Below are 25,567 nucleotides of genomic sequence, written 5' to 3' on the forward strand. Positions count from 1 at the left end.
CGAAAAGATATACATATTAATTTTTATAGGAATGTTACATAAACATCTATTAATCTACTAAACTGATGTTTATATAAAAAAAAGAAAACTATATAGGTATTCATTTATTGTGTCGTAAAATTTGCGAATTTCTGCTATTAATTTCCTTGTTATGACTGTAAGTAATTAATAACAGAATATATAAGTGACCCATACATATTTCATACATAATGAAGCCATACGTTATCACAGGTTAGCTAAGTTTCGCGACCAGGTGCCAACCGTTTTATTTCCCCGATATTAATAAATAACACTAGTCTACATTTAACAAGACGTGACCGTTTCCTTAACAATTACAGTTGAGTTATGATATGACCATGGTATGAGATGAGCGGAAGCGGTAGCGAGTAGAAAGAACATTAATTAGTAGTAGAGTAATATTATGTGTTACTGTGCTTTTAGTATAAATATAAATATTTTAATAAAGAGAAAAATTCTAGTGGTTGATCGGGGATCAGATCGGATATAAGAGATCTTATATTGCATAAATTATTTTGAGGATAAAAATCGTTCTTTACTTTAGAATAAAGTATATAAGCAATCAATTTCATTTTCAATTTGAAAAGTAAATATTAACATTAATACTTACAAATAATATTTCGCTCGAATTCTTTTTCTATATGTTGTAATCTGCTAAGTGTTTCAATCATGTATCACTATCACTACATAGTATAAAACAAAGTCGCATTCTCTGTCCCTATTTCCCTATGTCCCTATGTCCCTTTGTACGCTTAAATCTTTGAAACTACGCAACGGATTTTGATACGGTTTTTTTTTAATAGATAGAGTGATTCAAGAGGAAGGTTTATATGTATAATAACATCCATTAAATAGTGGAAAAGTACTGTTATTTTTGAGGTTTCTAATGTGATGTCGTAAAAAATTACATTTTTTCCGCTTACATTGCAAACGCAGGCTGAACCCTACGAGTTTTATCAAAGTAATGTACTAAGTATTGTACACATTGAAAAGGTCTACAGAAAAGTCCGCGATGGCATATGTCTATCTCTTATGGATAACCCACAATAACTTTTTTTGTCATTTACTTTTTACGACAAATAATGGCTAATTTTCGAAGCGATTTTAACCAATACAACATTAATCCTTACCCAATTAAATACCTTGAATACATTGTTTATTTAATATAGATCTATATGGCCCTTTACACCGGTGAATATTTTCGAAGATATTACAGATTTAAAAATTGCGGGACGTACCGTTTGCGGCGGTACCGGCCGGCCGGGCCGCTATGTTTTTATATACAACGTTAAAAGTTTTTCTGTAGTGTATTTAGTATCAGCATTGCACCCGTGCGAAGCCGGGGCGGGTCGCTAGTTAATATCTAAAATACACTTATAGATTGAGACAGCTTTTCTTCAGTTCTTGAGCTAGATACGATATTATATTATTAATGAAATACTATTGGAAACAGTAATAAATACTAATATTCTATTATTACTATACGAAAATGTATAGGCTCTTATATCTTCCATCCGCCCTCGCGTCCGCTCGTCTGTATCAGTGGTCGAATACTCAACACAGGTTGTGGCTAACTGGGTTCTGTCGCAGGTGTGATGTATGCTAGTTAAACTTTACTAGTTTATGACTTACGGACCGCTTATACCAATTTCTAATGCTTATTTGCTTGGAACCGTGCTAAATAATTGTTAAACGTACTTGCGAAAATGGAGTTTAAGTAAATTTCTATTGTTTAATGATAACGGTATGTAGGTACAACAGTTTTAAAGCACATGCAGTAACAAATATCAAAATAATCATTCTTTTTATTTGAGCCTTATTGTGTAAATAAGTAGATCTTTACAACAATATTAGAATTTACAATTAATTAACAAAACACTTAGTTCTATCAGCCTTCAATAAATATTCATAGCTTCTAGAAAGTAGAATGAAAGCAATACGCACTAAACCTAAACATCACAAAAGAAGAAATTATCATCAATTGCAAATAAGTAGCTACCTCTTAAATTATCTAACAAAACGCTTCAACAAAATTGCTAATAGCTCAAAAGTCGTTTACGAAGATGACTAAGCAGCAAACTTCAGAATCACTTCTAGAACTTTCCAACCCTTCAGAACGTTCCCGTCATCCAATTTCAGGCACATTCCGTATGCAAAGAGGTACACAAGTACAGGGTCTTATGGGCCAGATATTCTATTAAGATAGCGCCCTTTCCGCGTGTTGTGACCTCGACTTGACATATTTTCGTCACTTCAATCTGCCGCAGAGCTATAAAATGCTGGTGATAATTTAACTTTAGCAGCGATCGCTCTCGCTTTGGTTAGCGCTTTAGATATGTAGATGTCGTGGCCATGTCGTAGATTTGCTCATTTCATGAAATGATTGATCATCTCACGAAATGGTCGCATTTCATGATGTGGCCAACATAGTTTGACCAAATCGTTAAATCGTCAATGTTTTACGATATGGCCACGACATAGACATGGTTGTCTCGACTTACTTATTCTATTATTACTTAAAATTCATTTAAAACATCATCGACGTAGTAATACAGCTACTTATTAAACAATTAATGAAACCGTTTAGGCTTACCTTTAGCCTTTAGGTATATTAAAATATTATGTATACAACAATGATATTTTTTTAAACATCAATTATTAGATATTATCTGTTAAAATGTATACTTTTAACTAAATCAAAATGTATGAAACTCATGTAAGGAACATCAACGCGGATTTAATGTCATAAAATAATACGTAATAAATTATATTTTTTTAAAACAACTTAGCCAAATATCTCCACTAGCATTTTTAACAGACATAATATTACATTTTAGATATCTTCCCTTGCAACGTTGTTTGAAATTTATACGACTGCAAGCTTCATTCCATGCTTGAGCAGTGTCAGTAAAATATTATGAAAATGGTAACTCGTGACAAATTGAAAGGAAAGCAATGAACCCTCGCTTTTCCACTTTTATGATCGCTTTTCAAGTTTGGGAGTTATGATTGAAGTGTAATCAAACGAGGGTTGTCGAAGCTTGTACCAATTTTTCATACTGTTCGGGCATTTAGATGAAAAATGTCTTGAAATATGTTTTAGTAGAGTTTCTTAAGGATCGTGGTCGAGTATGGAGAGTTATAAGTATACAATGTAGTGCACTATGTTTTCGTTGTGGATTTAGATTTGAGAATAAAAATAATATTAAAATTAAGTGAATGTAAATACATATAATGCCAGCCCAATAACTAACTATAGATACCTATAGGCCAGTAAAGATTAGACATGAGATAGACCACACACATTCCCACTTCCCACACCCAACTTAAAAAAATATACCGTATTATATTAACGATATGATACACGAGGATATTACGCGTTATTTCTTGCTAAAATTTTGAAGAATACTCAAAAAGGAAATTGCAGGCACGGCTACCATGTTAGGTTACAAGGAATTGGCTCTAGTTTATACATACTTTACATTTATGGATGTAGATCGATGCTTATAAGGCTGTTTAAATGAAGAGAGAGTTTTCATTTAATGCTGTTTATCGAATATACTGTATCAGTTACAACTAGCATGATCCTATGTGAGTCATAGGAAACGTACAAACGTATCCTTAATTTAATAATTTTACTACATAATAGCTCTATAAAAATATTATACATAAGAAAATATGAATTTTATTCGGGTTGTCTGGCAGAAATCGCTTACAGCGATAATACCGCCAGCTGGTGTAACAGTTAAAATGTATTTTGAACGTCTCATAATATAATGATTTTTCTTTAAATATTATATAAAAAAAACTGCCAAATCGATAAAATAATAAATAAAACACTTTACCAGACCCTTGTAAATTGAATTCCATTGTAACATTTCGATCCGTGTGGGCATACATCCCGAACAAGAGCTTTGAAATAGAAAGCGCTAAAGTTCAAACGATTAGCATACAGTTATTTACAACAGCGGTGATCGGAACGAGATCGTGTCGTGACGTCGTGTCGTGATCGTGGTGTGTAAAGTTAGTGTGAAGCAACGTACCGTATTGTTTTGTGGATGTTGAATGTAGGTTACATACTTACATTGTATGTTATGTGATTAAGATAATTTAGATTTTGAAGGTTAAGAATGAATGAATGAAATTAGTTATTATGTTTGTTAGAAAATGATCGTTTTTATGTTAAGATTTACTAAATTACTTGGAATCAATTATAGCTCTATAATCTTTCGAACATCAAATTTTCGGCGGTTAATTATACTATGTTTTTAATTAGTGTAGCTCCTACATTATCTAAATTTGAATATCAAAATATACAAGCATATGGCAAACCAAATTTTAACCAAATCGTTAAATTGCCATACAATTGAAACACAACTCGAAGTGACTTAACTTGCTAAAAAATATACTGAATTAAAACGTGATTAAGCCCCAAGTAGACACTGTAACAAATTATTCATGTACATATTTTTGTTCCCAGGTAAGAGACAATTTATTCTGCGGAACCCGCGCTATTAATGCAGGGACACGCTTCGAGCGGTGAGTGGAGAAGCTTTTGGAGTTCCATTTGAGGTAAATAAAACTTTAATTGGGCGAAGGCTTTGTGGCAGCTGATGAAAGGACTAGCTTTATATATTTTAAAAGAATATTATTTTGTAAAGTCCAAAAAATTGTGCCCGAATTTTTAATTATTACGGACGCATTTTTAAGGTTTTCAATAGAGCCTTTTAAAAATATTCGAAGCTTTAAGCTATGTTTGTATATATCTTTACACTTTTCTGTAACTACCTATATAAGAAAAATATTATGTAGAATATGTTATTGATAGATATTCTCGACGACATAATATAAAACTACCATAAAGTGGGTCTACTGGCGCGTGTTACTGTGTACATTTGTGCGCAAGAAGAAAAATATGACGCTACAGAATAATAATAATTTATAAATTTAATAAAAATAACGGAAGTATAATTTGACACAAACAAAGTTTACAAAATATTGTCTTTATAAATTAAAGTATCCCTGAGGTCCGAAAACTTGTAAAATCATCGTTTTCCCAAAACGAATTTACATAAAGTTTTGAAAAGGGTTCGCGGAGATACGGCACGTCTGTCTTTTCTAGCTATTTCTGTATAAGTACGAATAAATTATAGATGTATATATTATGTTAAATACATAGTTAGTTATGTTAAATAATTGTTAAATACGTAGGTATCGTCTTTTCTAACTGGAATGTTTTAATATAGGTTGAGAGAAAAAAAAAGTTCAGTTTAACAGATTCAATTTGCTTGATAATGCTATATAGGAGAAATTTAAAAAATCAGTAGGTTCTATAATATAGTTTCCCGCAATATTTTTCTGGAAACAGTAAAAAAATAAGGTAAGGCTAATTGTCTAGTCGATTTGTATTCGCATTTCTATATTCGATTGTAATATAATAGTATTATGAATTGTGGTTTTATTTTAGCAAAGTTATCACATAGCTCTACCAAAACAATTTCAATTTTAAGAGCACTCACTAATCCCTCCTATAAATACCTAGAACAAAATCGATAATTAATTAAGTTGGAGCAATAAAAGTGCATCCACACGCGGCTTGACTGCACTGCGCATGTTCATGCCACGGTACAGGGGTACGTGGGGACATACCGACAAACACAATTATTTACACCTCATGTTTTGCTAGAGGCGTTTTCGGATAATTTGGGATAAGGTTTGTTCATTATTGTTGTAACTTATTTTTGGGTGGAGATAAAATGATGAATAACGTAAATTATTTGATCGTAAAAAAAATTGGGAATTTGGTTATATTTAAATATTATGTACCCGTGGCGACTCTATCTGTTTTAATAATGTAATAAAAATTTGTTTATTCTAAAATTAATTGGCCAGCAATGTTTTCTATGATCGAACCGAAAGTATTGAAATATTGAACTCTATCATAAATTATTACAATTTATTGAGTTTACTCAATGTATTGTAAAACTCAATAAATTAACTTAAATGACAATCTCATCCTATCATCGTCAACATAAACAAAATTTCATAAAAAATTCTAAACATTTAATATTATGGTATTTAATTTAAAATTTTACAACTCTACAAGGTCGACTCTACCCCGCCTCTGTCCCGTAGTAACCCGACAATGAATGAACGAGGGGCGACGTCGCTTCGGACACGGGGTGACTGTACTGCGGTGGACATGTTTTGATACTTTAATAACAGTACAAAATATCTTATTGATTTTTTTAGAAACTAAAAAAAATTTTTTTAGAAACAAACATCATCTAAACTGCTTACATGTGCTTCTTATTTTTTATATTGCTGTCACATAACATTGTATACATTGTACAATTTATATATTCGAATAAGAATCTTAATTGGAATACGCTAAATGGATCCATCTATTTCAAAATAACGAACGGCTTGCATTCCAACATGACTATAAAAATTACATGTAGAGCTGTTCTAAAATTAACATGCATAAAACGTAATTAAAGTAGAAAATAACTTCATAGCCTCAAAGTGTAAAGGTCAATGAAAAGTCCATTGATAAGAAACCCGTTGAACAAGCATCAAGACTATTAAATTCGCAAGTTTCGGCCACCCCGAGTGCACGCGGCAAGGTTAGGTTAGTTCACAACGTGGCCGCCTAGACGCGCCACCGCGTCATGTGCGGAAATAAAAATTTTGTGCGAATTTAAAAAATAAATTTCGAATTTTCGTTCGAAAATGTGAAAATTGGATTGTCAATGCAGTGTGTGTTATCTGTGCTTATTTTTTTGAGTGTTTATAATCTGTTTAGAATTCGAATAGTTTATGGAATTTGAATTTAAATATTATTACTATCGAAATGTTTTTAGAAATAATTTTAATCATACCAGAATATTTAAATTAATATAATCATTAATGACGATCTTATTTTTAAGAGGATTAGACAGTTCGTTGGGTTTGTGTGTATCGTATTTCATGGGCACAAGGGTGGTTTTCGCTTGAACGATTTTGACAGATGGTGGAGATGCAGAGGTGTTTACAAACAGCATGGCATCGATTTCACATAAACTGCTAGTAGGAATAACAGAGCAGACGAGATATAAGATACTATGATATGTCGTTTAACTTTGTGCTTTTGCGATTTGATTTCCGAAAGATATAGAAGGGGATTGTACTAATATAATAATAAAATTAATTTACAAAATTTAACTGTTATTCTGTTTGTTGTAAATATGACGGAAATATTGTTAAAACCATAAATACGATGAAATTATGAATGCAAACATAATTTAAAAAATCGGTATCTGAATTAGAGATGTAAATAATAAATATTATATTATTAGTAATGGTAAAGTTTAATAGTAAACTATATCGAATATTACTGAAAACATCGCTTTTTCTTTTCCAAAGTATAACACACATAGTCGAATATTTATTACAGAGCAATTTTTTTCATCCCTTACTGAAAATACATGCTTTTCTCGTATTTTTCGAGTTATAACAACAATATTTAAAATTTTGTAATCGTAATTGTTGCATAATAAAGCACCACTCTACGCTACCCCATTCCCGTATACACAAACACACACACACATTCATCGATGCGCGTGTATGTTGGACTTTACTATGACTCACGCTGCGGAGCCGCCAGTGTTCCTGCAGGCGCTTTTCTAATGTGAACGCTATTTTCAAGCGCCTAAAGCTTATCGCCGAGCAACTACGTAGTTAAGCAACAGTTTGTCGGGGTTTTCCTTTGCTAATTTAGTTTTGTCAGGGGCAGACGATTTAGGAAAATATAAACACGATTATTTTGAATGTTTATTCCATTTTATACGTATATAAGGTTAAAAGTAAAACAGACGAAAAACTGCAGGATTTAATGATCAGTCTGGACACTTATCTGTAAACGTATGCAAATGAACATTTTTAATTGTATCTCGACAAAGCCTCACTTCAACCCCATTAGGGCTCGCACCCCTTTCCCAATGTAATATCTATTTTCGATTTTATTCACTTGATATAAAGTATGATTTTAATTGAAGAGACTTGTTTTTATCGCCGTGTATTTTTGTTTTGTGTGAAAAACATTGCGCTTTTTTTCTTTTATGTGAAAAGAAAATCTTGTACATTTTTGGAATGTTTCTGGCTTATAAAAATAACAAAATTTATCAATTTTAATGATTTGACATAAACTGGTACTTTACTCACGTAACCTCATAATATATCGCTGCTGATATTAAATATTATATATTACGCAGGATTATGTCAATGTTTTTTATTCAATTTAGGACCGATTTTTCAATGCTTGGATAAAACTTATTCGTCCAATAATGTATAAAACTACCATTTTAAAAACGTATTCTAATTGCCCGTATTTGACAGTTTACGTGACATTTTAATAATATCGTGTAATATTGGACGGATAAGTTTTATCCAAGAATTGAAAAATCGGCCCTTAAACAAAATCAAATCAAAATATTTATTAAAGACACAAACCTTACACAAACATAAATTAGTATTCTATCAATATTTTCATAATTTAATGATCGGTCCATATAAGGTATAACTCAGTCTATAAATAATATTAATACTTCATTTAATAATTCAAATATAGAGCAGAAATTAACTCCATACAAAAAAATGTGTTAATTGTGAAAGACATGGCAAGGCACTGGCTAATCTTTAAATAAACAGCAAAAACATAATAGCAAGTTTTCAAACAAGACTAGCCTTGTTTATTACGTAAAAATCAATAGAATTTAATCAAGTCGATGCCTTTAGTTATCTCCTCAGATAATCCTCGGAGTGAATTTAGCTAGCGATAAATTTGGAGGGTGCTCTCTCGATTCTCCTACCTTCGATAGACTAGACGGTTTCGTTATATCACCTAAACTTAAGTACCTGTCGAAAAATTATAGCAGAAATGCTTTTAAGGTATAATTTTGCATTTTATTTTTAGGCGTAATTTTTTTTATTAAACCTATTTTAAATAACTCATACATCTATCTCGTTTGGATTTAGTAACATTTATTGTAATTATATCAACACATTAAAAATTAATATTTACCGAAATGATACGAAATGTAAAAGTTATTGCAATACCAAAGAAATAAAATAAAAATTATAAGAGAAAAATAAAAATCATGCACGACTCCACTGCTTTTTTGTAAATCGGAGGGTGGTGGAGCTGCAGAGTGCACAATGCAATACGAAACTAAATTGATAAAATAAATCATGATTACAGTTGACGTGGAGAAAATTAAAAATCTCCAATAAATGAAAATGCAATATTTTCATGTATTTATTTACAACTGTAGTTTTATTTATTTAATCATAAAGTAGAGCAATATGTATATTTTTCTTCATATTGAATAGTGATAAAAATAATATCGAATTGCCTGCGAAGATATTTTAACTACTTAATAAATCATCAATTGAGGAGCTTTCCTTTAGTATGGCATAATTCATGTAACTTAACAAATTAAAAACAAAGTAATTTTCCAATCAAGTAAAACGCCTAAAATAATAAACATAATGCGTGCATAACTTAGCAATAAGCCCCATGAATGTGGTGACTATACCCCATGGCCCACGCCCCATAAGTGGGGCCATGAATAGGGCTCCTTAGTGTAAGGGGCTTAAGATTTATTGCCTCTTATTCCTTACGTGACATCACGCTGATTCGCCGTCTCTGTCACTCAGGAAGGGAGTGATAGAGATAGCTCTATATTTGTCATAGATTAGCTATACTTTAGATGTAGCCCTTACAATACATATATTAGAGATTTTCTACGTTTCACAAAACTTATTTTAAGCGGTCTTTGATATGAATAAAATTTATAAAAGTAAAATTAATATTATTAATCTAGCAGAAACTTTCCCTAACAATTAAATTTATTTTTATTATATTAACTTTTTAAATCTGAACAACTACATTACTTACCTACACGGTTTTGTACATAGGTAATATCACATAATATTATAGACATTTTAACAGGTTGTTCATTTCGTCAGGAACCATAAATTACCAAAATTTACAATTCCATATTTTCATTTATTTTTGTTTTGATTATAAATATTAAATACATATTATGTATTGCTATAAACGCAACTTACCTACACCGCCACAAGTTGTAAGTTATATCTGAGAAGCACTCCAATTATCCAAATTTATCCAATATTATTATCCAAATTCGTTATGTTTTTTATCCATACAATATCTAACTGCACACAATATATGTATACCGGGAAAACACTGTCGTTCATTTACAACACAATTATTTAAACAAAATATTATTGACACGTCCAGAAAAAAATCTTTACCTTGATACTCGTTTAACTTCTCTTTCGAAACTAACAGAGATATTTAAAATTCAGTGGATATATTTAAAAAGCAGGATGATCATTCTTACCCAATACAAATAAATAAAAATAAAGTGTGTTTGTAATGTCAAATTAACTGGTTTTTATTAGATTAATGTCATATTTATGTGGAAGAATTTGCATTTCGAATAACAAATAACTCTTGTTTATATGTCTGTTTATATGTCAGTATCCACCTAATACCACCTCGATTTTGAATGGACCGATTTTAACGGGACTTTCAGTGGACGAAAGATGATGTTTAAAATATAAATACAGAATTCATACTCAATTTTAGAAGCTTTCTTGTTCATATAAACTTTAATTTAACTTTTTATCGATCGTCTCTCAAATCCGATTCCTGCTTTTACATCCGATTCCTTTTATTTTGATAAAATTTTTTTATGTTTGTTTGTAATTTATTACCTACTTCTACACAAAGAGAGATAAACGCTTTCTACATAAAGAGAGATAAAGAGCTGTAGATAAACGTATCTACAGCTTACGTCAATCTCATACATTCGTAGTCTATTCTATTGAACGCTACGCTAACAGAAAGCCACTTGCATAGGGGGGCAGGCTTTTATTCGTTTTTTTCGGTTAATTCATTTTTCTTTTCAAACGAAAATCCAATTAAACTTAAAGTTAGAAGTTTGTGAAAGACGCTATGAAAGAAATATAACGCAAATTTTCAAGGGTTCAAAATTTCCAAAATCTTTCTGTAATTAAAACCTTATTCCCACGTAATAAAGTATATTTTCACCAGATTTTTTTATTTGCTGCAAGGTATTATGAAACTTACTAGCTAAGAAATAGGGTTGGTTTTAAAAGTTTCTTAAAAACAGCTGTAGTTTTCTCAATAAATCACTGTAAGTTTAATAGAAGTTGTTACGTGAAGGATGGTTTTGGTGAAAGGTTTTGAGCAGGAAATATTATTCAATTTGATAACACTATTAACATTTATGAAATCAAATGGGATCAAATCGGGAATCGAACCCGCGTCAGATAACTATACCTAGGGTGTTAAAAACAATTTGATTGTCTGTCCGAGTTTTGGTCCTTCTGATAGTATAGTATTCGTAATCGGAATCTTTGCTTTCTTACATTTCTCAAATTCATATGACAGAATAATTAAAACATATAAATAAATAAAACAACCATTATAATTCATCAAAAAATATAATTAACGTTAGCTCTACATAAACATGCTTATTACATAAAAATTTCGAGATAGGTATACAAAATGTTAAAGTGAAAACCATCACTTGTGTTATTTGTATTGTTTTATAATATTTTGTATTCTAGTACTAAATCTACGATAATGTACTGTTGTATATTATGATAGGAACAAAATGAGCCTACTGAACATGACAGTGTATGAACAACAACTAGTATAATTAAAAACGAACCAGTGTATGTGAAAAATAGCTTATGTAGTGTGTGTAAAGCATGGCGGAACACTGGTCCTGGCTGACAGGGTGTGACTCCACGGAGTACACGTACAGCCCTCCGACGAGGCCGAGCAAGCCACCGCACCGGCCGCTTGTGAAGCTGGCTACTAGCGCTCATCTGCATACTATTGCAAGGTAAGTGCTTCATTGAAGAGAAATTTCTTAACTCTTTTTGTATAAAAATTGTTGTTGAAAAAGCTGCTTACTATGAAAGATAATGTAATTTCTCGATTAGTATAAATATATATAGTTTACTGTTGAAAAAAGTTGCAAATTGTAAGGTAAGGAGCAAATTTGAAGAGGGCAATGCAATAACTCTACATTTACAGCTTTTCCAATCGAAAGAGTAGCTGCATTTTTTTACTACTACTTATTGTTTGAAATATGTATTGGATAAAATCTATTTGTTAGTAACAGGTAAGAAATGTTGTATTTTCCATGATTCAGGTTTACGGTTTACGGTCTTAATAAGTTGTTATTTTATTTGGTACTAGCTTTCCGCCCGCGGCTTTGCCCGCTTTGTCTAAAACCTAACAAATTATATACTGAAACCCACCTCGACAATCGCTCTATCTATTAAAAAAACCCGCATCAAAATCCGTAGCGTAGCCTTAAAGATTTAAGCATATACAGGGTGTAATCGTTAAGTGTGCACAGGCGATTATTCCGTAACTATTACAGATATCAAAAAACTTTAAACTGATATCGAAAGTACTTAACCTAATGAGTAAAATGACCATAATAAATTTTTAAAAATAATACGAGAAATATCTAAAAAATTAACTTTAAACCCTCCCATACATTTAGTATGAGATATGAATATCCCATGTACATGGGTTGATCCAAAAGTAATGATAATCAATATTAAACAAGGTCATTACAGTTAAAATAATTATGTATTTCTCTAGATAGTCTAGATATTTTTTTTCCTTAACTTAGAAAAAAAAACTTTGACTTCATCTACAAAAACCCCTCAAAATCGGCCATCACTTCGCTGTCGTCTTAAAATTTCTTGTATCGACGGTGTTTCTTGTGCCGAGGTAAGAGATAGAATTAACTAGGAGCTAGATCTTACAAACAGGGTGGGCGTTCAAGCATTTTCAATGCCGACTTTTGATTGGCAGCCATCGCAACTGACGCTTTGTGATCTGGTGCGTTGTCTTGGTGAACCAACATTCAAGACCGAAGTTTGCCATGTCTCTTTTTCTTACTAACCTACCCGCAATCTTTTAATTTGGTCTGTGTAGTAAGAGCCCTGTGTAGTAGTGGCTACCTTCTTAAAATATTCCACATTTCTTCAGCGTCCCAAAGAACTACGGCTTTAATCTATCCCACTAATTTTCACTTTGAAAATCTTCACCGTCACTTTGGAAGCTCGCATCCAGGCCATTGATTGTTTCTTGGTTTCAGCATAAACATGGTGAACCCAGGTAACGCCCATGGTCACAAATCGTGACAAAAAATTATCCTGATCTCATTAAAAATTTAGAAATTCACCCTCTAAATGTCGAATCGTTGTTTCTTCTTTTCGTCGGGAAACATTCTGGCTCGCACTGTTCATATTAAAATTAATGTTAATACTTGGAAACGTGGCCTGTAGATATAATTTTTTTGTGATAACTTAGTGATTACATGAGCAAGCATAAAACATTTATTTTATATTTTTATGTGCACAGGAAATACCCAATTATCATTACTTTTGGATCAACCTATACATTTAATATGAAAGATTTTAGCTTTTTTTTTGTTTTTTTGGTTTTCTGCTTTAATTACTTCGCAAATTTGGAGGGAAGTTCATTTAGAAACTGTAAATAGACCTCCTCATTGTATTGCACAATAAGGAAGTCACTTCGAAAATCTACTATGAATACAAAATGTATGGGAAATAAATTGTATGGGAGCGTTTAATGTAACATTTTTGGTTATTTCTCGTTTTATTTTTAAAAATTTATTATGGCTATTTTACTCATTAGGTTAAGTACTTTCGATATCAGTTTAAAGTTTTTTGATATCTGCAATAGTTACGGAATAATCGCTTGTGCACACTTAACGATTACACCCTGTATAGGGATATAGGGACAGCGAAAGCGACTTTATACTATGTAGTGTTTTTGTTTGCTATACTATGTAGTGATGATTGATGAACTGATTATACCAATATCATTTTATTTTTTCTATACAACACATTGCTGCCTGCCTTGTATTGTTTATACTGTTTATAATTTCCTGCCTCGTTTGATGTGAAAATTTTCGCCTTATGCTTTCATAACGTAAGATTAATGATGCGTTATTAATAACATTTCTCTAAGGAAATCATGATCTTATAAATTGTATAAAATTGTATCATCATTCTTCGAGCGTGTTTTGTTAATATCATCCCTGTAGCATGTTTTGTTAAGAATTATTAATTATCGAATATACAATTTACTACTTTATCTATCGTCATCAATATCGTCATCATCTGCCAATTGCTATACACATATCTTCAGATACACAGACTCACATGAATGTATGTATAAATTAGTTCTCAATCCAATACAGTTCTGACTAGATCAATGGCATACAGTCAATTTATTTATCTCTTTTCATCATACTTTTGCAACCGAAAGAAACAAGGAAATATTTTTTCTACGCAATATACAAAATATTCTCCTCGAATCGATTGAAAACTAAATCACGGTGCCGCTATTATAATAAAAAGGGCAGACAATGAGTAATCGTGTGTTGCTATACTCCATTTTCGTAAGATTCGCGTCACGTAGTGTTGCCAAGGGAGGCATAAATATTCCCTGAAAATCGCGATCTGTTTTATATGTAAATTTTTATATTTTTCCGCCAGATTGTAGTATGTTTGTCGTTTGTTTTATTGTTTTGAAGATAAGCTCAGGTGCGTTCACGTGTGCTTCGGAAAACAATAAAAGGGAATAGCTTGTTTGTCTATGAATTTTAAACAGATTCTGTAATACATGTATGATTTTATTATCTTCAGTAAGATTGGAGGAAAATTTTGATTTCTTGTTTGTTTTTAAATTTGAAATGGATAAAAGGATGAACAGCTTGAACTTTCTAAATATGCAATTTAGCAAAATGCTAAATCAAACATTATACCTAGTACCTGAGAACTGGCAGATTATTTGATTATACTACTTATTTGATTTTTGTCTCGGATCAATAACGAAACGAACAGTTAGTATTATTTTAGACTTGTATGTATTATAGACTTGATTTGACTTGATCAGTAAACTTAAATAAATTATTTTTTGTCATAATCTATCGTTGTCGTCCTATAAATAGCATATTGTTATTTACTATACGTTAATGTTCTACTAGAAATATTTCTTTAAACACGTTTCTCCCTACAGAAAGGCTTTTAAGATATAAATCATGGCGGGGTGAGCTGTCAAATCCACGTTCATTACCTGACGGATTGCTTCGGCACGTGACGGATGACAAATGGAAAAAGTTGCCAGTGAAGAAAATTGTAGGGCATATAGGGAGTTTCAGCTAGTGGATTAATAGTGCAAGTTTTGTTTATTGCCTTGGAAACTATCGTTTTTATGACTGCTAGTGAAATCAGACTAAAAAAGACGTGTGACACTCGGAGACTGCCGCGGTAAAGCTATTGCGTAGCATAAAAATTATCACCGCTCTGCCGGTCGTAGTGCGGGGAGTTAGGTTATTTTCGTTACCGCCCGCGATAGAAGCCACCTAGGTAAATATAGTGTAAAAAGTTATGAAAGATGTACATTTTTGAACTTCGCAATCTTTAACTTCCAATATGCAGCTTACTTACATTTCCATCATACATCGACTATATTTTGATATGTGTATGAACAAAGTACACCATTATTAATTCTCATCAGATGTTCTTTTAATTAATATTTCATTGCAAAATCATGGATAGTATAATATTATATAACATAAAATTTATTACTCTCGTAACTCTAAAACACAAACGTTAAAAAATTATAATTGAAATCACGACAATTTCATGTTCTCTTCGTTTATGTTTTATAGCAATAAAAACTTAACAAGATTCAATTAAAACTTTTAGCAATAAACATCTAAAAGGACATTTATTTTTGTATCACGTAGAGTTAGGAATTAAACTATTTCGATCCCCTTCCCGCAATTTTTCGGAAAGTGAATTCTCAATAGGCCGTGGGTTGGCGCGTGAGTAAAATAGTAAAGGCTATGTTTTACGATGGATATAGTTATTAATGGAATATTTTTTCTATTATTAAATATTGGTAACACTGGTTTTCGTTTATCTGTGGTTTTGGCGGGGTTTTTAAAGTACAGGAATTTGATCACCAAAATACAACAATACTAATCTACAAGATATTTCACGCTATTTGTATTCATTATGAATCGGTTAATTATTTAGGAAACATGCATACATGCTTAAAAGGCATACATGCATGTAACAAGAATGTCTTCACTATTAATGTCAAGTAAACACACATTTTGTTTGCCATACTTTGAAAGAAAGAAGTAACTGTAGTACATTAGTACAATCTTTTAGATGTATAATAATATTATACCAATGTGATTGATGAATGATTTACAATAATTCTCATGTCCTGGGCATGTTTCTCTTTTAGTCTATAATTCGAAACCATGTACTGTGACCGAATTACGGTGCAAAAATAAACTCTACTCTTTCGTTATAAGTTTGAATATTGATTGCAGTTCAATTTCTAGTATATTATCAATCCATCTTCATAAGTGACTTGCTGAAATTTGAATTATATGTTAAATCTTATTTACTAGTGTGTACTTCATCGCTCAATGAACAACCAAATAAAATAGAACCGTTTAATTTACGATTATAGACTCTATTCACTTCAAATACGGGTCACATTACGGATCATGGAATTTTTGCATCTTAATAACAGATTTAGAGAAAGAAAAATGTTTTTCTTCAATATAATGAGGAGATTTATTGTGGAGAAGCACTCTGTGGGGGAAATTCAGCAGGATGGTAGCAAGATGGGTTTGTTTAGTTGTTGTTGGGTTGGCAGTTACGAGCTCTGTAAACGGTTTGGCAGAAATCATGAGCCACGTTACTGCGCATTTCGGGAAGTCGTTGGAAGAATGTAGGGAGGAGGTAAGATTTTTTATGTATTTGGTGATATTTTAATGGGATTTTAAACTTAAATTATGAAATTTAACACAATCAATAAATGGCTGTTTACGTCAATAATATTAACACATATTTGAGATAATTATTTTATCTATTTGCAACAATCATAATCTTACCTTTAAATACCTGCTATTTAAAAATTAATCGATAAAAATATAAATTTAGTAGAAAATATATAAAAATCATAGAGCTATTTGCAATAGCTTGCAATTTGTTTAAATGGTTATATAAATAAAAACTTTATTGCAATAATAAATAGGTAGTAGGTACAGCTTGTATATGAATCCATAGGCTCCTGAATTAGTTTTTAATTTATGTTTTTAATATAACGTAGGTATTCCATTTCATTAATAAAAGTACTAAAAAATCCAGTCAGGCCTAACTCCAGAGATCCTGGAGGCGTTCCAACACTTCTGGAGCGAGGACTTCGAGGTGGTGCACCGGGAGCTGGGCTGCGCGCTCATCTGCATGTCCAACAAGTTTGCGCTGATGCAGGAGGACGCAAGGATGCATCATATGAACATGCATGATTATGTGAAGGGGTTCCCGCAGGGTTAGTTTATTTTCATCATTAAAAGGAAAGTAAAGTTTTTTGTTTAGTTTTGATGTCTAAAGTGCAATGTTTTAGAGTTTAGAATATACCTACGTATTTGGTGAATAGATCAATTGAATATTGAAATTATATGATAATTATTAAGAGGATGAAAAAGGGCATAATTTAAATAAATGATTATTAGTGTGCAATGCGCAATGGACGCGCAACTGCGCTAAAAGCTGATAGAATCATTATCGGAGTTTTTCAATTAAATTGTTAAAGACATGCAGACATTAATGCATACCAAACAAAACACTATAAAAATAATAAAACAAAATAATGTAATATTAAAGTAGCATAAAATTTACAACATTTTACTTATTTAGAAAATTTTCCATCTTAAATCGATATAATACGATTACCATTAAATACTCAATCATCCTATCCAGGGGAGCTGCTCTCTACCAAGATGGTAGAACTGATTCACAACTGCGAGAAGCAATACGACCAGATGGAGGACGACTGCAGCCGCGTGGTGAAGGTGGCTGCCTGCTTCAAGGTGGACGCCAAGAAGGAAGGCATAGCACCTGAAGTTACTATGATAGAAGCTGTTCTGGAGAAATACTAGATAACTTGTGTTGATATAATGGCTTGCTTACCGGACTTTGACTAATGTAGTATTGAATATTAAAGCTTTGTGAAACAGATTGTTTGATTTTTTTTACTTTTAATCTTCTTTTACTTTTTGACTTTTACTCAGTTACCTAAGTTGGACGAAAAAAATGTTCAGATACTTTCAATGACACGCGTCTACTTATAAGTTATAGCAGAAGCTTGAATGCATTTCCCTTTATTAAAAATATATATGGTTTTGTAAATTTTATGTGCAAACACTTCAATAACTTTATTTTGAGAGAGACATGAAACACACTGTGTTTTAACTCTTTTTGTTAAATTTTCATATAAATTATTATTACAGATTTTTAAATCGTTTTGAATATCGGCAAATATGCGCAAGGTGATAACGAAGGAAATAATTAAATTACTGTAACGAATTGAACTAATTAACACTAGAAATCATTTAAGTGTGGTATTTCTCTTTTGGTAAACGATAGTTAAACATCACAGCAATGAATGTTATGCAAGAATTTAGCTTTAGTTTTGGCACCAAAATGTTTGAGTGTGGGAAAAAGGTAAACTAATAACACAGATAATTTAATACTATACTAGTAATAACTAAACATTCCAACATGTTCAATGCAAATAATTGGGACATGTGATTTTCTTAATGCAAAATTTAATACGTAGACATTGAGATAATATTACTACGTATGGAGGAGACACCACGAACAAAATCTGTGCGCCATTTTTTTGCTCTAACTAAGTTTTAAAAATTATTATCTAGTTAGGTACTTAACGATGAAAGTTATTCCTTTGCACTTTTCCGTATTATTTGTATTATTTGTGCAATATCGTAACACACACGAAGGCATGTTTGATGCGTTTCACTTTAAAACCATTAAAAAATACCGCTCAACATACGTCACATGACGTATGTTGAGTGGAACATAAGTGATGTAGGCGGTGTCGTCTCCCTATTAATATTATCTCAATGTACGTAGACTGATTTCTAATATACAATTAACTTCGAGAACGTTAATAACCTGGGCCCGTAGACAAAGTAACAATTAAAAAACGATAACGAAGTTAGAAACGGAAAAATGTATGGGATTGACATTAGATAGACCACGTGATCTAACGCGGCGTATGTCAATCCCATACATTTTTGCCTTTTCTAACTTCGTTATCGTTTTTTAATTGTTACTTTGTCTAAGGCCCCTGAATTCTTTAGCCGTTAAGAATATTTTAATTATAATAAGAAAATATCTGTACCATGAGAAAATTAGAACTACCATCGGAAAACAAAACATCAATTCGTAACCTTACAATCTGGTAAATTATTTTCTTTTGTTTCTCTTTCTGTATTTTGACGAGTCAAAAGCGCATTTAAACGAATTCTAGTTGAAAACATAAATCTTTCATCTTTGTTCATCAAAAATAAGTTAAGTTGAATAAAAAAAATATTTGAGTTTGTCATGTAACAATTCCATTTAGTTAAACTACGCTGGCGGCATGGCTCACGACCTTCTAGACTTCTGGAACAAGGACTATGCGCTAAATAACCTGGGCCTCGGGTGTCTGGTGGTGTGTGCGTTGGCGGCGTTCGATCTGGTTGGCCATGATGGAAACCTCGTGGTTAGCCATGCTGAAGGGTATTTGATGGCTAATGGCGCTGGTATATATTTTGACTTCTAAAATATTTTTTATCTCCTTTGGGAATTAAATAAATGGTCGTAATCTACTTATTCAAAAACTGAATACGTAGTAGGCAGGAAATTGTCGAATGCCTATGTATTTTTGAAGACATAATATGTATCTTAGATAGAGCCAAGTTAAACCTAATCCGTTAAATGTAAATATTTAAAATATTAGCGAATTGTGGCCGAATAAAAGTACTATCCAATATTTATTTTTGTTTTAAATGTGTCTTTATACACATTTTCAACTCAACATCTGATCAATATTCTTAAGTTTAACCAAATTATTCAATGCTTTATTCTATTCTTTATGTTTGTAGTGTGAATGAATCACCTACCCAATTCTCTTTAATAATTTTATTAAAATACCAGATGAAGTAACAACAAAGACGCTAATAGACCTATACACCACGTGCCGGAGACGCGTCTCCAGCTCCCACCACTGCGAGGCAGCTCTGAAGGTGGCAGAGTGCTTCCGAAGTGGCGTCTGGCAACGCAGCTGGGTCCCTGATATTAGTGCCATCTTCTCGACACGAAGAGTTCAATGCCCTGATTATAGCGTTTATTGAAACGGTTGTTTCATTTTGAGATTTATTGAAAAAGGAAGATTTAATAATGCTAGTTCGTTAGGAAAAAAGAGACTTGTAAATATTAGAGAAATTAAATTTGTGCTTAATGTTAAAACAAGTTACTTAATTATTTATTGTAAAACACAAAATACCTTACTGTTCATCGTATTGAAGGTCTTTTTATAATAGAAGTACCTACACAATGAAAATAACTTTTCGGATATGTTGGTGTTGGATATAATTCAAAAAGTACAATTTTCAGATACCTAAATAGAGCTCTTCGAGTATTTCCATTGTACTATAAATTTAACCATTTAGAATCTCTACTACCCACTCCACTACCTGTTAATTATCGCGTTCTCAATGATCACGTTAACGCACTTGTCCAGTTTTTAATCACACCTTTTATCCCATCTATTATCCCATCACAGTCGGCCATTAAGATCAATTACCTAACCTATTAATTAAATATAACCCTTTATAAGACGATGATTAGATCGGCAATCCATAAGAGTTAAGGCCAGTGGATAATATGGCTAAATATTTGTTTCTTCTATCAATTGTAACTGTTGGTGCGCTCGCGTCGCATGAAACGTTGAAGAGTATTACTTATAGCTTCTTGAAGGTGCTGGAGGAATGCAAACAGGAGGTTATATTTTTATTATTTCTTTATTTGATTCCATTTTAGATTTATTTATAAGTTAAATTTTGTTTCCCGCCAGATTTTTTTTTTAAAGAAATGGTTTGCCTTCTCGGTGGTTATAACTACCTAATCTTTTTCTTTCAATTCATTCAAAAGTGGCCGGGAAAGCTATGTAATGCAAAAAATCACATCGACAGAGTAACATTCGTTTATCTTATAGTATTACCACAGTATTACCATCCTACAGTATGGCGACGAATGTACTTGTGCAGAGAAACGGAGGGGAACTGGCGGGGGGTCGGGCGACGCGGGCCGCTTAATGCAATCACGCTGAGTTTGCATTAACTATCGCGAAAGGATGACGCAGTCGTATTTTTTGTGTAATAATTTTATTATACATAGGTACTTACATATTCTATTATGACGCGCAAAAACTGTTCCGTTTACGGATGTAAATCTACATTGAAATCCCAGAAGGAAACAATATTTCAGAGAGATTGTATTAATTGTATCTGTTGAATTAAAATCAAAGCTACGTATATGTTGTCCTCATTATTTTCTAATCAGATTGTACATCCCAATGCGAATGCATTACTTAGTTAAATGGTAAAATATACAATTAAGAACATCCAAAAATAAAGTGTCCACGTAAATAATATTTAGCAGTGCAATATCTGTAATTATATATTTATGAACAAATAATTACATCAGATTTAATAATCGCAATTATTTTGAATGTACATATGAATAAATGATTTCATCATAATATTAATAATCACAATTGTTTTATTTCCCATTTGTTGCAACCCTAGCGTATTTTCGTGTGGCAGCGTAAGTACCTACGCTGGCGGCGGCATCGCGCGACATCAAAGGCGATTCCTTACTGTAGGAAATAATATTGTAATACTGTGGTATTACAGTTCGATTTCAATTCAAATTTAATTAAATCAAAGATTAAAAAATTTGCAGAGAATACGTAAAGAGGCAATACTGTTGAGTTTGTTGCATTCCATTCTTATGTTAATTCGTTCTCAATATTCTTCTCATAAATATAGTGTAATTTAATTACCGTTAAATCTTGCAGTTAAATCTCACAGACAACATTTTAGTAGACTTATACCACTTCTGGAAGGAAGATGCGGCTCTAATAAAGCGTGATACAGGGTGTGCTATCGCGTGCATGAGTAAGAAGTTAGACCTGGTAGATCCTAGTGGGAAACTGCACCATGGCAATGCGCAGGAGTTTGCTTTGAAACATGGCGCAGGTAATCTATCCTAAATATTTTTGGATGAAGATTGGAAGTAGTTTGAAATGAACTAAGCTTTTCCTCCCGCCTAATATTGATTTACCAGATTATTGTTTTGTACTGTAATTTGTAACAAATTCATATTTAGTTTTATAGCATCGAATAGTTATATTTTTTTAAACGGAAAAAAATCGAAACACGTGGGTTCGAATTCCGCCTTGCTATATTTTAGGATTGCATTTATTATATTTTAAACAGTTTATTTTAGTAACAATGTGCTAAAAACGACGACAATGTGTCTAAAGTTTTGATTATGTTAAATATTTTTTATGAAAAAATTCTATAATACTTAAAAATATTTTAGATGAAGAAGTAGCCAAAAAACTGGTGACAATGGTACATGAATGCGAGAAACAGCACGAAGTCCACGAGGATTTGTGTCTTCGAGCACTAGAAATAGCTAAATGCTTTAAAGGCGGTATTCATGAATTGAACTGGGCGCCTAAAATGGAAGTTATGGTCGGGGAGGTACTTACTGAGGTGTGACCGTCTGCGTAATAATCTTTGATCTATAACTATGTGTATTTGTATTGTTATTTTTTTATGTGTGTCGAATATTGACTAAGATTAGTTGAATTGTAGCAAAATAAAAATACTTCAATATTGAAAATGACTTTTATTGTGATTTAATCCACGTCAGTAATTATTAACGATGATTTATTGAAAAAATACTCAACATTACAACTTTGCATCCTTATGAAACATAAAAAAACTAAATCGAAGCAAAATTGTTTAGTTAAACAGGTGTGATACATTTCTCCATATCCCAAAAAGGGGGGCAGGATAAATAGTGTATAATAATAAAGAAACTACAAAACAAGGAAATACCAAACTTAATAATTAATTAACTAAATTATTCCTGAATACTTATACAATATAATAGTGTAAATTAAGTGTAGCTTTACCTAAGCACGCAAGCTAATTGAGTTTTGATGTCGAGTGGTGGCCATAAATCTAGATCGGCTTTAGCTGAGTTACGGCTGGATTATCTAGTCAATACTGACTTACATGTCGGCCTGGCTATACGGTTAAATACATAACTTTAGCTCCAATTATATTGCAAGTGATATTGTTAAAGGTACTTTGAGTTGTGAAATACATTGTCTTTTGTACATTAATGAAACGATAAATAATAAATTCGAAAATTCGATAATCTTTACTACATTTATTATTTTCAATCTACATAAAGTTACAACGCTATATAAACTCTAGGAACATAATAAACCTGCCTTTCAGATTTAATTTACGAAGTGTCTAGTCGTCCGCTAAACGGATGAATAAAATAAATTAGTCGTCCGATTACCGGATGAATAAAATAATTTAATCGTCCGATTACCGGACGAATAAAATAATTTAATCGTCCGATTATTCGGATTACTAGATAACCTTTTAACACTAAAGCTAGTTGGGTTGGACTAAAGCAAAGGGGGCGCAGGAGTTGGTGTTACCACCTATTTATTATATTTGTAGTTGTTTGTAGTTGTTTTATCGTAAAGATTACGCTAATATAAGCATGTTTTATAGGAACAACTTATCTCTAAAATCAAAAATGGCCGAGATATTCGCCCTCAATTCGTTAGGTTGGGTTAGCCTTTAGGTTAGGTTAGGTTAGGTTTCTTAAAAAAAAACTACACAGAAATAGGAGCCCAACGAAGCGGGGCTCCGTCGACGCGCAAAAAAAATCAAATACCTACGCGTGCCCTCCTCCCCCCACAAAAAACCTATAATACGTGCGGCAGTTCTCTAAAGAAACCCCGATAACCTAACTATATAGATAAATAAATGTTATCGGACGATTAAATTATTTTATTCATCCGGTAATCGGACGACTAATTTATTTTATTCATCCGTTTAGCGGACGACTAGCGCTGTCCTTTAATTTATAGGTGACAAAATATACCATGATAGCAATCTTGCAAAAAAATTTAAAATATATCAAGAAAGCTCATTAGCGCAATAAAATGTATAATATTTAAGTAAGTATATAAATTAGATTAGAACAATTCCTCAATCGTGCGATTTAAAAAGGTTTCGTTAAATAAATTCCAACAAGGGACAGATAAATTGCAAATGGCGTCTCTTAACCAAATCCACACCTGAGACCGTCATTTAAGGAACGTGACGGCAATACAAACAGATTGGGATTACACCGATAGAAAAATCTCAATACTGTATGAAAATAAAACTAAATGCAGTTAAAGAAGCAAAGGTAATAACGAAAGAAACGGATTTAAGAAATTGTTTAAATGCGCCAATGAACGTAATAATATGATTTATAAAAACTTTGTAATATTTTCATAACGCCCATCACCATACCATACCATAGTCAGTTGTTGAATTAAATATTCTATGAAATAGAGACTTAATGATTCGATATTTCAAGATTATAAAGAGATAGTATTTAAATAGAATATTCAATATTTAACAAAATTATTGTAGAGATCTATATACGGTATACCACAGTTTATATGACTTGCTAACATAATGTTTCGCAATCTATAAAATAACATAATATTTTATTTAACAAAGGTACGTATGTGCAATGTGCATACTGCATACCGAGTCCCGTTATATCATTTCAATATTGATGAGACTACAAACAAGGTACATGACATAAATACCTAAATACCTGGGATGTTGTAAGGATTCGCAATGACAAGGAATATTTATTTCAACTAGCACAGATAATATAATACATACTATAACTACTTGTAATAGTACCAATAGTAAACGTTGGATGTGCTCTGAAAGGATGTTCTAGAAATTGTCTTGGCCGATACGAGGACTAAAAATTAGGTACACCGTAGAAGTAATATAAAATGTTTTCTTCTGCCAAAAATGTTACAATTTTATGCTTTCCATAAAACCTCTATTATGGACGGTAGTTGAAATAAGAGACTAAAATCAAATGCTTTCTACGTTAAAGGGATAGACGGAAAATTAGGGAGACATAACTAATAGTTGTATACGTAGTATATTATTATTAGTCTGTGTTAATAGGTATGATCTTGCTTGTGTTATAAATGCATAGAGTAAGTACGCACAATACGGTTTCATGTACAAGTCTGATATTAAAGTTAGTCAGTAGATTCTTATTAAAATGATACAAAATAATTCAAATGAATACACGAATTTATTTTTAATAATAACACACTACCACCATAAATAACAATAATTAAAATTAAGTTAGAGCTAGCTGACGAGACTTTGGGAGAAGCGTAAAT

At 31.9% G+C, this 25,567-nt stretch overlaps 3 protein-coding genes across 5 annotated transcripts in view; all 3 read left to right on the forward strand.

Moving 5' to 3' along the window:
- Positions 1 to 25,567, forward strand: part of LOC149901505 (uncharacterized) — a 251,564-nt gene that overhangs the window by 75,543 nt on the left and 150,454 nt on the right. The window lies entirely within an intron of this gene.
- Positions 16,728 to 18,164, forward strand: LOC149901508 (general odorant-binding protein 2-like). The gene is made up of 3 exons (XM_090110945.1): positions 16,728 to 16,935; positions 17,344 to 17,524; positions 17,956 to 18,164. Exons 1-3 carry the CDS (start codon positions 16,807 to 16,809, stop codon positions 18,132 to 18,134), a joined length of 489 nt encoding a protein of 162 aa, XP_089967071.1. The 5' UTR covers positions 16,728 to 16,806; the 3' UTR covers positions 18,135 to 18,164.
- LOC149901509 (pheromone-binding protein-like) lies at positions 20,923 to 22,829 on the forward strand. The gene is made up of 3 exons (XM_090110944.1): positions 20,923 to 21,042; positions 22,121 to 22,301; positions 22,648 to 22,829. Exons 1-3 carry the CDS (start codon positions 20,926 to 20,928, stop codon positions 22,827 to 22,829), a joined length of 480 nt encoding a protein of 159 aa, XP_089967070.1. The 5' UTR covers positions 20,923 to 20,925.

The sequence above is a fragment of the Colias eurytheme genome, chromosome 16 (genome assembly GCF_061535395.1).
Source record: "Colias eurytheme isolate Ceu_HAF_F1 chromosome 16, ilColEury1 Martin Lab GWU primary, whole genome shotgun sequence".
Lineage (NCBI taxonomy): Eukaryota > Metazoa > Arthropoda > Insecta > Lepidoptera > Pieridae > Colias > Colias eurytheme.